General features: G+C 42.6%; 1 protein-coding gene across 5 annotated transcripts in view; it reads right to left on the bottom strand.

The window, feature by feature from the left end:
- The window catches only part of LOC101163291 (BRF1, RNA polymerase III transcription initiation factor subunit), a 100,317-nt gene that overhangs the window by 7,692 nt on the left and 77,847 nt on the right, over nt 1-14,778 (bottom strand). For 4 of the 5 annotated variants that reach the window (XM_011490671.4, XM_020713750.3, XM_011490672.4 and 1 more), the window contains one exon: nt 1,862-1,910. In XM_011490671.4, the coding sequence (XP_011488973.1) occupies nt 1,862-1,910 (49 nt within the window). Of the gene's footprint in view, nt 1-1,861; nt 1,911-12,254; nt 12,330-14,778 lie in introns of all 5 variants that reach the window. The other variant, XR_911008.4, reaches the window with a different exon arrangement.

Below are 14,778 nucleotides of genomic sequence, written 5' to 3'. Positions count from 1 at the left end.
AAAAAAAGTCACACTTTGTTGTCGGGTGAGCGGGTCCTTGGCATGCAGCGCACACAACACGTTTCTTTTCACTCTGGCGCTGTTGCTTTAATGAAGTGGAAACATTACATAACAGAACTGCGAGCGAGGAGAGCCCTGCACCAATGCTGAGGTCTATTTGTTTCCAGTTCCCATGGGGGGGTGAGAGGGTTGCTAAGTAACAAGCCTTGTTGCCCCAGCCCCTTGTGGCAGTGTTTTCTTCTCAGCTGCCAGGAGCATGTGATCCAGGGACAAAGGCAGGCAAAGATGAAGGGATGTGGATCGACCAGCGTAGGTCCAACCACCGCACAACCGTTCTTAATATAAAGCTGCACATCTTTGGATGACAACAAAAACAGGGAAGAAAAAAACAAACGTGACCCTATTTTAGAGTCTAAGTTGGATCCGGACATGGAATACTAGTCGGCCTTCGCAGAAACACACCACGACACACAGGAGCATCAACAAATCCCTAAAACCAGAAAAATGAAGGCTAGAGAAGCCGTTCGTTTGGAGAAGACAAACACAATCTTCAAAGAAGAGCGGCTCTAGGAAAACACTACATTTGACCTGATTGTGTCCTGTTTAAAACTGTTTTGGTTCCTTTTCCAGCAGCAGGAAACGGCCTGGAGAAGGCTGGAATAGTGAGTAAAGGACGAGCGAATGAAGGCCAAGTGAGGGTCCTACACAGGAAGACGTTTGGATCCCCACCAGATCTGCAGGAGATCTGGTCCTAAACAGAACCTCTTCGTCATTAATACGTTTTTACAATCAGTCCCAATAATAGTCACCTGTCTTTCTATTGACTCTGTCCTGATCAGGACCACAGAAGTTGCTGGTTCTGTTCTGGCCTACTTCAGTCCACACAGGGCTAAACAGCCATGGAAGCGCACACAAACAGCTTCTCATGCTTCTTCTCAGTGTTTTGGATAAGGTCACTGCTTTTTACTGCTATGCACTGGTGTTTTTAAATTGTGCAGAGGGCATCCAGGACGTCCTGGTTGGGTCCATTTAGGCAGAACATCCTCTGCGATCACACAGAGGAAGCCTCCAGAAGCCCAATGAAAACCCCTTTTATTTCCTGTTTCAGCCTTGAAGCAGTAATGGAGGATGCTCCGACTGTGATGAGGTCCCAGGCCTTGTAGCAACAAGGTTGTTGTTGGCGATGTCAGCATTATTGCCACCTGTTCCTGTTCTGACCTGTATTCATCATGACATTCATGACAAAGTGGGACAAATATTTCCCACTGAGCCCCTTAAATCTCAGTGATGTTTGTGTTTCGTTCACCATCTGCAGTTCAAAGTTTCACCATGTGTGTGTTTTACAGAGTAAAGAGATAAAACCTAAAAATATACCTGTGGACTGGATGAGAGAATCCCTGAGATGCCGCTAAGCTTTTTACGAAAGCAAGAGGCACGAAAGCATCAATGGACAGTAGAGCTAATCAGACGTTACCGGAGTTCACCTTAGGGGACTCAACGATTCTGGGTTTGAAACGTTTGGAAATGAGATTCATGGATGCAGGAGTCCTGGTTTTCTTTTCTATCTTCAAGTGTGACCCTTTAAATGTTTTCTTCTGAAAAATACGACTGGGACCTACAACGGTGAAAAGGATCAGAGAAGTTTGCGCCGGAGCACCATGAAGGAAATGTCAGACATCCTAACTTAAAACAGGAATTTCTGTCAACCAAGAGCAGACATGCCAGCACTGTAACAGAAAAGAACTGCAGGTGAACACAGACAGACTGAATGAGAGCCTTCCTATTGTTTTATGACCAAGTGTAAGTGTGTGTGTGTGTGGGGGGGGGGGTCTTCAAAGACAGAAGAGGAACTTCAGCTCACCTCCACTGCCTGCTTCTTCATAGGCTGCCTGCTGATGAAGGGTTGCAATCTGCAAAAAAAAAACATGAACAAGAAGTCCCATTATTTTATTTCATGTTTTACAGAAATACAACAAGAATGTTCATGATAATATTTTAAACCTGTTAAACATGAGCAGTTTATTTTTAATTGAACTTATCATCTTATATAGTCTTTGTGAACTCATTGAAGCAACAAGAAACTGATTCTCTAAGTTGTCCCTCTTAGAAAAATGATAGAAGTCTGTAATGTTCTTCACGGAAACACAGGTAGTCATCACGTTTGAGTTTTAATAGTTAATGTGCAGAACAAAGAATGTGGTCAGCAACCAAAGGTTCACCTCAAGACTTTGTAATGTGACCCTGGTTGTCAATGACCGAGGTCAAAGGTCGTTACCAGGGCTCTGTCTGAGCTGTGTTCTGATGAGGAAAATGGATACTTTATAAAAATAATTAACTAAAACAATTTCTTCACAAAAATCGTTCAAACGCAAGGCATTGTGGTCTATAGTTGTTGGATACTCTGTTGGATTGAGGTCTAGAGATCGACTAGAACACTCCAGAACCTTGACAGGCTTTTTACTGAGCCACCAGCGATGTGTTTGAGATCATTGTCGTGCTGGAGGATCGTGGTTCCTCCTCAACACTCTCACTGATGGAAGGAAGTTTCAGCCCACAATCCCACGATGCATGGATCCAATCATCCTTAAATACATCCTTTTTGCAGCCTCAATCATGACCGGAGAGTTACAGTAACAAAAACATTAAAATATTATGACAATTCTTAGCTGGAGATTAATGTTTGGACTGACAGTAACTATAGCATGTTTAGCTGTGTAATGAAAAAAGCGCCTATTACCAAACAATTAGCGTTTGCTGTTTATTTTCATGGCATGTGGCTGATAAAATGGTAAAGGAATGTAATCCTCATTAAGTGTCAATAATAATTTGATGTGAAGTTCAGTACTAGTGTGCTTCCCATAACTGAGCAGTTTGGACCAACTTAAACTGAAAGTCTAGAAATGTGAAATGTGGCAAACAAACAAGACGAAGGGAAACAGCCTGTAAACGACGAGCAGATTGGCTGTCTGACAGTAATATCCTCCTAGACGGTGGCAGAGATAATCAGTCCTGAAAGTACCACTAGAGGAATTCCTCAGCAGCCTCCCGAGCACGACATCCCAGTGGCTGGAATTAGCATAGTTCCCAGAGGCTGCTCACCCCCTTTCTTTGCCCACCCCGCCTGGTATGGAGCTGTCTCTGTGGGCTGACAGCAAGCGCTCATCTCTCTGTGACAAGGCCAACGGCGCTAGTAAGCTTTTAATTAGTCTGCCTTAACCAGGGGGAAGGAGACGGGGAGGAAGAGAGGAGAATGTGGCATCTTCACCCCCAACACAGCAACCCCCTCTGTTCTCAAAGCTCATTATACATTTTCAGTCTGCCTGGCGGATTGCTTCCTGCTGAGAGAACAGTTCAGGGAATCAAACGAGTATGTATGACCGGGTATGGTGGGCCGGACCCCAGACCACTGCCATGCCGGGGGAAGAGCATCGATGAAGATAAACGGCAGTAGAGGGTGGGAAGAAGTCTGAAGCAGAGGCAGAGAAAGACATGGCCGTGGATGAGACCATACCATTGGGAGAATGAGGGCTTAACAAACAAAATGGGAAGATGCCGTAGATTAATGAATCAAACTAAACTGAGAAAGCGAAAAAAAACAGGAAAATCAGGTTTGTGCAGTTTTCTACAGGCATGCTGTGACTGACAGGTGAACACTTATAAGACACGTAAGGGTAAGTCAAGGTGAGGTAGGTGAGATGCGGGCGAGTTGTATGAATCTAAGGAGTCAGTGTTCACACTTAACCAGCGCCTGAAGTGTGGCGTGAGGACAGCGTCACCTGTACATCATAAGTGTGTGGAGATTGCATTATCCTTGCAAATATTTCACGTTACCCTTACCACACACACTCCAATGGTACGTTCCACTTTCATGACATCGCTTGAGATGGTTGTACGATGCTAAACGAAACTGCAAGACACACCTGACACACACCCCCTTAAGGCACAGCCGCTCCTCTCTATGACCCTCCACGGACCCGGATAACCCAAAATCCAGCAGCACACGAAGAGCTCCAACCCATACGGGTACATGTGACCAAGGCCACCTTCACACCGGGCATGTGACGCACATTCTTGAACGGCCGTTTAGCCCATAGTGTTCACATTGGACAAACAGGGAGGGGCTTCTTTCTCTACTTTTCAGTAGCACTTGCTGTTGGAAGAGGTCCGGTGAGAAATGTGGATGCAGTGCAATTCTGGAGAATTTTGTTTCAGGTTTTTTCTTTCACAGCTCTATTCGATTTATGAAACACTTGATGTCATAGAATTCCATCTGGAAACAAACAGCAATTACTACTTTCCCCTTCATAATCGATTTTCAAACGGTTGGCACCACCTTGAATTAAAAGGACGCGAACCAAACGTCCCTCCCACATCTGAGCCTCCAATTGGTCAAAGTTACACCTGGTAAAGTGTCGCATGAACAATAGTTTTTAACACAGAAGCCTGAAACTTTCATTTTGGTGCATTTATATGGAGTTTTCATTGAAAGTAGTAGCTTGGATGTGTGCTGCAGAGGGTGGTGTGAACGTAGCTTAAGGCTGAATTAGCCTGTACTTTTTTTGCTTAGGTGGAGAAAAAAGTTGGAATTTTGGGATTAATTATTGCACACATTGACAATCTATTTAAACCCATTCAGCTGCAACATTTGATTTATTTCATTTAAATTTGATTTATCCCGGCAAGACAGATTAAGAAATAAATTTGATGGCCTGGCAAAAGGATATACGTTTTAAGAAAAATAAATAAAAATATCAGGATAAAACAGCAAAAACACAGACAATCATTAAAATGATTAAAATCATTAAATTATTTTAATAATTACAACCATAAAACTGGGTTACAGTTACATCTTTCTTTAAAATGGAAATTAAGCTTCCTTTTAATAAGTGTGCGGTTTTTGAGGGTGTGTTGTAAATGATCAGTCTCTCAATTCTGCAGACTGAAAGGAGAAAGAACCCAATGAGTTTGAATCAGGGACAAAATATTTTTTGGCAGGAGCCAAAGCTGGCTTAAATAAGGAAAAGAAAGGCCATGGAGAGTTAAATTAACAGCAACCAGTGAATTTTACATAGAATGAATGAGGAAGTCCACAGCGGTGCGTTTGGAAGAGAGCGTTTGTTAGAAATCGAATGGCACAATGGTAAAGGGGGTCCAGTATTTTCAGCAAATGTTAATTAGCTGATCTGTAGATGACATCAACATAAATGAGGAAAGGATAGTCATTTGGACCAATGTTGGACCAAAAGAGAACATGAGAGAGGAACGTTTTCTATAAAGAAATCCTAATTTTGACTTAACTTTTGACTGCAAATGGCTGAAAAAAAAATCGTTCTCTAGCAAGATAGATCTAGAGGAGTGCCATCAAGAGTGGAGATATTTGAAGGACCATGTCCCTCCAGGCCAACCCACATGATCTTGGTCTTGGAAACATTTAAGTTCAGATGCAGTCTAGAGGGGGGGGCACAGAATAGAGGACTGTGTCATCAGCATAGAGGTGGATAGATGAGTCTCCTATAGAGAAGGCTATGTTGTTAACTTAGATTCAGAAAAGGGGGAGCATCATCACGAATTTTAAAGGTCCAAAGCAAAAGTAAAGAAATACAAAAGATTTCAAAACTCAAACGATCATTTTTATGCCTTTCCCATTTTATAATTATTAGGCATGGAGGGTGTAACAACCAGTTATCTAGTAATTACTAATCAATAAATCTTTAGTTGATACATTCATTGCTGAAGTGTTAAACTTAAATAATGTCTTGTTTTGCCTTTTCTAATCTCTCAGCTGATTGCAGCTTCTCTTTGTTTTTCTTTTTGAAATCAGCTTCTTTTGCTTTAACTAAGAAGAAGCAACGTAAGAGAATAACTCCACTTTTCAAACAATAATCCAATCAATACCGTAGAGCAGAGGAAGGAAGAGGCGGGGGAAGAGATAATCTGCAAACTGAGGGTTGAATCAAATTAGTTCTGCAATGAGCCAGGACGTAAATAAATGATGATAACAATCTCTGCTCCCAACTCAATTTTCCAGCTGGGGATTGAATCCTCGTTTATGCACACAAAAGCACATGCACACACACGCACACACACATGCACACACAGCCTACTTCAACTCTTTGGGACAATTTAATCAGGCACGATCACAAGCTCACACTCAAAACACTCATGACCACACGTACTTTCCTTGAAACAAAACACAATCTAAGTAACACACACACACACACAGACTCACTGTTCTATTTTTTACATTAATTACCGGTTCGTAACTGTTATTTATTTATTTCAGTGTTGTGTAACCATGTATGAAAAGTGCTATTTCAATAAAATTTGATTTGATTCAATCAGTGCACCGTGGCTGCCGTGCAGTCTGACAAAAACACATGCAAGTTAAAATAAGAACAGATTGTGTTTTCGTGTCCAATCTCCTGTGCAAACACACACACATGCAAGGTGTGTGAGTTTTAGTGTGCAGAAATACAAACAGGAACACACTGCAGTCTGATAAGACACTAAAGCCCACACTGCTGCTGTGTTAGGTTCACTAACCTGAAGTCATGCAATAGATTTGTTTCAGACATTTGTTTCAAACATTTTAGAATACAATCTATCTGATACAAACATATAGATAATGATTGTAATAATAATAATAACACCTTCCATTCAGATCTTTTTAAATGTCCTTATAATTATCTCTAGTATGTATTCCTTATATTGGGCCCATATGTTTGTAATTGTTTTTAAACTTTACAATATTTTTACACTGTTTTTGTTCAAATCCCAGACTAGTCATAATTTTTGTTGCCTTGACAAACACAAAAAATCCCCAACGGTTTGTTTGCCACATTTGGTCATTTAAATTTCAATGTTCCTTGTAGACTATTGGAATGTTCCTACTATAAATAACTGGATTTTATTTGGCAATAAGTATCTATTTTCTTCATGTGATAATAGTAAAGAAAATCTATGAGACTGTTTTTTAGAAACCAAGACTCACAACACTGTACCTTTAGCAGAAGAATATCTATAAATGTAGACAACTGAATACAGTTCTGCTGTCCGTCATGTGCTGAACTGACAAAGCCGTACTGAGGTGCAACAGCGCGAATCACAAACGAGCTCTTTTCCAGGAAGCCATCGAGGCATTAGGGCTTCCGTTTGTCAGTTCTGATAGATCAGGAAAGAAAAAAGAACAATCAATAACTGTCCATATTCACATGGTGGAGATAAAACTTTCATGGGTCATCTGTTTGAGGCACAGTAACTATTGTGCAGACTTTACAATACATAGGGAGACTTTAGGTTAGAAACTTTTTTATGATTAAGTAAAAGGTATGCCAACTAATTAAACTAACCTAATACGATGATGTGAGAAGCGTTTACTCCCCTTCATGTTAAACTCATTAAGAAGGTCAAGTGGAGGTAGGTACCATGGCCCCAACCTCCAACATTTTAGAAAACATCATTCAGTTTTGGTGTGAAAAGAGAAGCTCTTCCAAAACCAAGAGAACTGAAGGTCAGTAACACTCACGACCCATCAACCATGCCCCTTCGAGGGTTTGTAAGGAGATGGGGGCATTTTTTTACCTCCAGGGCTGTGATATATAAACAGAAGGACACAAATGGACAAAGCGGCAGGTTTGCTAACCTGGCACGGCGCCGTTTTCTGAGCGCTGTGGCAGTTTTGAAGGAAGGGATTTGTGGGTCAGTGAGCGCCTGGATGCGCACTGCGGCATGGAGCTTTTCCTTTGCAGATATTTTTGGGAGCGCGACTGGTCTTGTGAAGACAGATTAAAGATTCAGTGAGACAGGAGGCTGTTAACGGCTGCAGGCTCATCACTCACACACAGTTTCATATCAATATCAGCTGTTGGACAAGGAATCCAGCTTTAGGTTTAGGGAAGAACCACTTTTGTTTGACCAAGATGTTCATTTCATTTATTATTTTTCATGGATTTTAATGAAGCCCTGCTCTAATTCAGTAAATGAAACTGGATTTAAAGTGACATGGTCCACTCTTGGCAATGCTTTAGTGTGTTTTCTTTTTTAATCTTGACCATATTTATCTATTTTGGACTCTGCTGCACTGAAGAGTCACAAATCATTCACATTACCCCCGTACTTTTCTTTTAGTTGATCATTTAGCTGAAGGGGAGCCATCCTTCATGTGGCTGTTGGCTCCATTTCGAGAAGAAAGTCCTGTAAAGCTCATGAACACGGGTCACTCTCGGATCCGCTAAACTCGCTGGACAATAAGCAGTAAAACAATCAACTTCATGTATTATTGTATTGCTAGCGTAGTCCCAGCCATTGGCTCTCTGAAGGGAACAGAACCACGGCGGATTGATGCGCTGGTTCTGGGCCACTTGGTGGAGAACTTTCTATTTGAAACACACAAGGATGTTTGCTTCACATCAGCGTTCGGTGGGACTGGAGCTTAAATGAAACAGTTTGCTGATAAGACGAGTACTACTGAGTTAAAACACTTTGCAGAACGACTTCCTCTGCATGTAAACATACCTGAAAACGTCCTACTCCTGGAAAACTTGGACTTGTTTTCATTCAACCAGCAAGTTTCTTCTGGATTGGAAATGACGCTGGTGTCTCCCAGAGTAAAACAAGGCACAGGGCGCATTGCTGTGAAGACATCCCAGCATCATTGGGAACAGGGGTTTCATGGCCTCTGCAGGTGAAAACCAGCAGCTGGTTTGAGGACAGTCAGGGTGGAGACATAAAAGCTCCCTGAGGATCTGCAGCTGCTCAAAAGTCAGGACGGAACTCCAAATCCAAATATTTTCAGGTTCCAGTTGCTGCTGTGCCAAGGATCATTAAAAAAAGACACGTTGAGGAAAATCCCAGAGGTTGTGGTCGACAGAGGAAGGACACGCCGGTGCCAGGAGGACAGGGAGAGAGGCGGGGAAAAAACAAGGATCGCTGTCAAGGCCATCATTGTGAATCTGGGCTCTGCCTGTGGTGGAAACCTCTAACAACACAGACAACGGATGCCACCAGGTTCCACGGCGGAGGGCTTCAGCTTTTCTGGTAAAACATGCGTCTAACGCCATTATCGGGAGTGTTTGCAGTAAGAGGCTATAAAGAAATGAAGAAAGCCTCCTGGATAAGAAGCAACATCCTTATCTTAAAAAAACTACATCTAGATGAGGTTACAAAACTGTATCTGCTATGGATCCTGGATGAACAACAAGGACTTGACTATTGATACTGCATTGAAAAGAGTATGAATGATTCTGGACGGCTCCCTTTTAAATGTAAATACAAACAGATTTTGTTTCCCAGAGGATCGTCCTGCTGCCTGTGACAGTTTCACTCAAGAGGAAAAAAGTCTACATTTATATATGGCACGACAGGAATAGAGAAAAAGTTTGCATGTTGTAATGGAGATTAGCTCCAGACTGTAAGTAGGTCACTCAGACTTTTGGGTAGGGGAAGAAATTGAAATGCAGCGTGAAGCTTTTGTGGAGAACAAGAGCCCAGCGTGGCGTGAAGAGTCCTCAGATTTGAGAGTCTCACCAGTGATGGCTGGTGTGACCAGAGGGGAGGATCATAGTGCTACACGCCATTAATCACGCAAATGGGGACTATAACACTTTAGTAATCTGAACACACACACACACACCCCGCCATAGATCAAAGAGTCAACATCAGACTTTGTGGCCACAATCTCACACTTTGTTTCTTGGTCTGGGATGTAAATGTGGTCATTTAAGGTGATTATTGAGGACACTTTAGCCACAAATATGAAAGTAAGAGAGAAAACCCTTGTTTCTCCTGACGTTTCCACAGGTCAACGCACCGTAGAGGAGCAGCGACGACAGGCTCCATGATGGCTATGCTCCACAGCGAAGGGTTACATGACCATTCTGCTGGGGACATCTATCGTAGCTCATAACAAAAACACAAGGCAACGTTAAAAGAGAGCTCTACAGCCCCACATGCGGAGCCCAACACGCGACCACAGCCCCGCACACATCTACAGCCCCGCACGGCCACAGCCGGGTACACAACTCCACCGTGGCTCTCACACTCTGAGACCGATCGCCAAAGCCCAAAGATTTTTAGGAGGAGCAATAACAGCAGCATCCAATCCTGTGTGCACAGGATTGATTTTAAGATACTTTTAACCGTTTCTAAACGGCTTAACGGTCTTGCGCCTTTTTATTTATCAGATCTTTTAGGAAGGTATGAACCCTCATGGACCCTGAGATCCTCTGGCACTGGTCTGTTAACCATTCCGACTGTAAAAACCAAAACATACGGTGAAGCATCTTTTCAGCACTATGGCCCCCGTTTATAGAACAGTCTGCCAGAGGACCTGAGAGCAGCAGAGAGCATTGATGCTTTTACGAAAAGGCTAAAGACGCATCTCTTTAACCTGGCTTTTAGCTCATTTTTTACTACCACTATTTATTTATTTATTTTTATCCATTTTATCTTGTTTTATGAACTTACACTAGATTTTAATGTGTTATATTAATTTTCATTTATCTTATTTCAATGTTTTATTGTTTATTGCTTTTATCAATATGTTTACTTTTTCATTGTCTGTTTTATTTTCATTTTTATTTTTCCGGTGCTTCCTCAGTTGGGACCCCCCCCTCTGGGTCGGCTGCTGTTCAGCCGTTGCGGCTCTGGATGGGGACCTGCATCAGTGCTTAGCTGTGGTGGAGCGGTCCCCGCCTGTGATGCTGCATTTGGCTGGTTGTGCTCAGCCTATTTCTTATTTCTCAATTCTCATAGTCTTTCCCCATCAATTAAGGGGTGGGAGATGTGTAAGAAGTGGGGGGTTGTGTAGGTACGGGGAGCGGGGCCCTATTCGTATTTTTATTAATTTTTGGTGCTTGTTTATTTTAATCTTCATGCTTGTTTTTATATTATTTATTTTGCTTTGTTTTAATGTAAAGCACTTTGTGTTATTCTTTTATATGAAAAGTGCTTTATAAATAAAGTTTGATTGATTGATTGATATAACATTCAAACTGCTGCCATCTACACATTTATTTTGTATATCAATCTGTTCTGAAAATGTGTGTTTGAGCTACAGTTCCACTAACATTTTGTAATAAAAGATCCACATCAACCAAAGTTTCTATCCTTGAACCTTTTCTGATCTGATCATCAGGGGAAAATCCAGACGCCTCTGAATGAGACCGTCAGCATCATTCATGCCGCCCGAGACATCTGAATCATTCCAACACCCAAACATGGCTCAGTGCGGCATCTGAAGCTTTTCTCTGGACAAGAATCCAGACATTGTGTAGGAATGGAGAGAGCAGGAATCTGCTGACAGATAAACAGCAGTTCGGTGAAACCCGTCTAGAATAACAGAGGATGGTTGGTGTTGATCAGCTGACGTCTGTTCTTGGCTCAGACAACAGTAAAAGTTTGTTTTGACCTTTTTACAGAACGTTTCTGACTTTGCATGTGAATGTGCGCAGCAAACAGCATTTAGCACATTAGGCGTTTTCCCAGAGGAGACGTGACTTTTATTGTGACAGCAGTGATTTATCTGACCCGGCTGCTGTCGCTTTAAGAGGTCAAAGGTCAAACGGCCATCAGCACAGCAGGCCTGCAGAGGCAGACTTTTTGTCCCCGCAGCAACCATTCACAGCCACGGGGAGCGGCTCCCGACACCCAGTTAGTCCTCAGCATGCGGCTCGAGGGCTGCAGGGCAATCAGTCAGGGGAAAACAAAGGAGCCATGTGCGGCGCTCTCATGACGCCACTCCATCAGAGAAACACCCTCCGTCACTCTACTCTGGTCTTCTCAACATCTTCTGAGGAGTTTTGACAGGAGCGTTCAGACACGGCCGGCCTCCAGCTGCATCATGTTCTCCATGTTTCACACACACTGGGATGTCCTCTGTGCACCAACACTCAAACTCTTATTTACAAAAACTGTGCCTGGCAGAGCCTGCATCCCTGCAACCATGCGTTCCTGCAGCCCTGCATCCCTGCAGCCATATATCCATGCAGCCCTGCAGCCATATATCCATGCAGCCATATATCCATGCAGCCATATATCCATGCAGCCATGCATGCCATGTAGCCGTGCATTCCTGCAGCCATATATCCCTGCAGCCTTACATCCCTGCAATCATATATCCATGCAGCCATGCATTCCTGCAGCCATGCATTCCTGCAGCCATGCATCCCTGCAGCCCTATATCCCTGCAGCCCTGCAGCCCTACATCCCTGCAACCATATATCCATGCAGCCATGCATTCCTGCAGCCATGCATACCTGCAGCCGCGGCCTGTTGTGCAGACACAGGATCAGGTCCCATCAGACGCTTCCTTCAAGGTTTCATGTTCTTTTCTGGAAGGATTGTAAAAAAAATGAATTCATTCTCATTTACAGGAGAGAATAAACTCACCAATGTTTGAAAGTGAGGGATTTTACCGTTTAGTTATTTATATGAGCTCATATTAAGAATGATGGAAATGACAGATAAAACACATCGCTACAAATCAGTCAAAGGTCCGGACAGGAAAGATGGAAAAAGGTTTACCAAATTGAGAAAAACTATTGTTTTTAATCATGAATTGGTGAAGAGGAAAAAGACTGAAACAGCCTAAACTGAGTAAATCTGCACAGGAGACACAGCTAAGATTCAGCATAGCTGTGCTTCAGAATCAGATGTTTTCTAAGGAGAAATGACTGTACGACACAAAATTTGATGCCCGACAACAAAGAGCGAATGGCGCTGAACAAGAGAAAGCTGTTTTATCATTCTGGAATCAAATTCAAAAAGAGGACATATTAGTTTAAAATAATAAAATCTTTTGTTCAAACACTAAGTATGTTTTCAAAAACACTGATAGATAAAAGGTTTCTGGATTTTCTAAGTTGTCTCTGTTTTTGAAAACTCCTGATTCACATCTATTTGAATAAAGAAATATTCAGAAATGCAGTTGTAATCTTGATTTTCTTTAAATATGTCCTCCATCATAAGAAAATTCCCACAAAGAGAAGTTCAAAACACAAAAACAGGTTTCATCTAAGTGAGTCTTTAAGGAAAAGTTCATTTTTCAGAATGCAGCAGCTAGATTGATAGATCACATCACTCCTGTGTTGGTTTCACTTCACTGGCTCCCAGTTGATTCTAGAATCAAGTTCAAGATCCTCATGTTAACCTATAAGGCCTTACATGGTCTGACCCCATCCTATATTAAAGACCTCATAGTCCATTACCACCCAAACAGAACACTTCACTCCCAAAATACAGGACTGCTTGTGGTTCCTAGAATTAGTAAAATTATAGTTGGAGGTAGAGCGTTCAGCCACCAAGCCCCTGTTTTATGGAATAAACTCCCAGCTCATGTAAGAGAGGCCGACTCAGTTTCTACATTCAAAGTTAGACTGAAAACATTCCTCTTTGGACAGACTTATTGTCAGACTAGATAGTAATCAGAGAATATTTACCTTACTGTTAATATGTTTCCTGCCTGCATCTTAAACCATCTTCGACATGACTCGACCCGACTTGACTCTTGCACAACACACACTTTATTTTCAAGGGACCTCCAGATCTCGCCTGCACTAGAACCTATCCATGACTGTCCCCAAAGACTACTGACAAGACTCCCCTCAATCCCCCCATACCCCACCCCCCCACCCCCTTAAGCCTAGCCCTGACCTGATCCCTGAGCTTAACCCTTACCAGAAGCTGGGGAAAGTATGGTAACCTGTGTGAATCTGGCATTGCCTGTCCATCCTGGGGGAGGACACCCCTGTGGACACCCCTGAGGTTTCTTTGTTTTTTCCGAAATCTAATTTTGTTTTTTAGGAGTTTTTCCCTTACAGAGAAGGTGCTTACGGGCAGAGATGCCCAGCTCAGTTTAGTTAGTTCAGTTTAGAATCTTTCTATTGAATTGTGTGTTCACGATCCTTTTGAGTTGATGTTTTACCCTACATTTATCTGCACGAAGCCCATCGAGACGACTGTTGTTGTTGTGATTTTGGGCCATACAGATAAAATTGAATTGAATTTAAAAATGCACTTCCTTAAGTCCAGAGAGAAGACAAGCACGGATGACACAGAAGAGGGAGCAAATCTGATCCCAGAAGGAGGAGATGTGAAGGACAACCTTTTTGACAATTTAATGCTTTTTTCTATAAATGTTTTCATATTTAACAGAAGGCTTGAAGCAGGCATCAGGTCATTTAAAGATGTACATATTAAATGTCTGATATGATCATAGGAAATGGAAAGCTGCTTTGTGGTGTCAGTGCATTTGAAGCTGCATGATGAACATGGGCGTTTTGGTCTATTTTTTTTTTCAGTTATCTTGTTTGTCTCTTGACTGCGTCCATCGCTGCACTGCTTTTCCTGAATCCTTCACCTCTGTGAGGAGATCCCAGCCCCGGTTTTCCCTCCGGCTCAGCTTCTCCTTGAGCATCTATATTAAGCCAGCCGCGCTGCATTCGGAGCCCTCTGGTGATTCTTAAATCCACAGACAGGCGGCTGAAGGTCCTGCCCTGCTCTGGAACAAAAGCTGTTGCTGCTTTTTTCTTTGTTTTGTATGAATGTGATGGGGGGGGGGGGGGGGGGGGGGGGGCCTGAATCGACTACCTTTCAGGAGGGTGAACAGAGCTGCAGCAGAAATCATTCATGTAGCTGTCCGTGATTAGAGAGTATGAGCTAATTGGTGTAAAGACGCAAGAAGCCAAAATCAGGTTATTTTTTGTATTTATCGCATGTCATTCAAGTTATAAACTAACCAATCAGATGCCTCAGTAAAAATATGTGGCGCCCTCTGGCCCC

Source organism: Oryzias latipes, chromosome 22, assembly GCF_053564925.1.
Source record: "Oryzias latipes strain Hd-rR chromosome 22, Olatipes_Hd-rR_3.1".
Lineage (NCBI taxonomy): Eukaryota > Metazoa > Chordata > Actinopteri > Beloniformes > Adrianichthyidae > Oryzias > Oryzias latipes.
The sequence above is the reverse complement of the archived record's forward strand: the minus strand, read 5'-3'. Positions and strand labels throughout refer to the sequence as shown.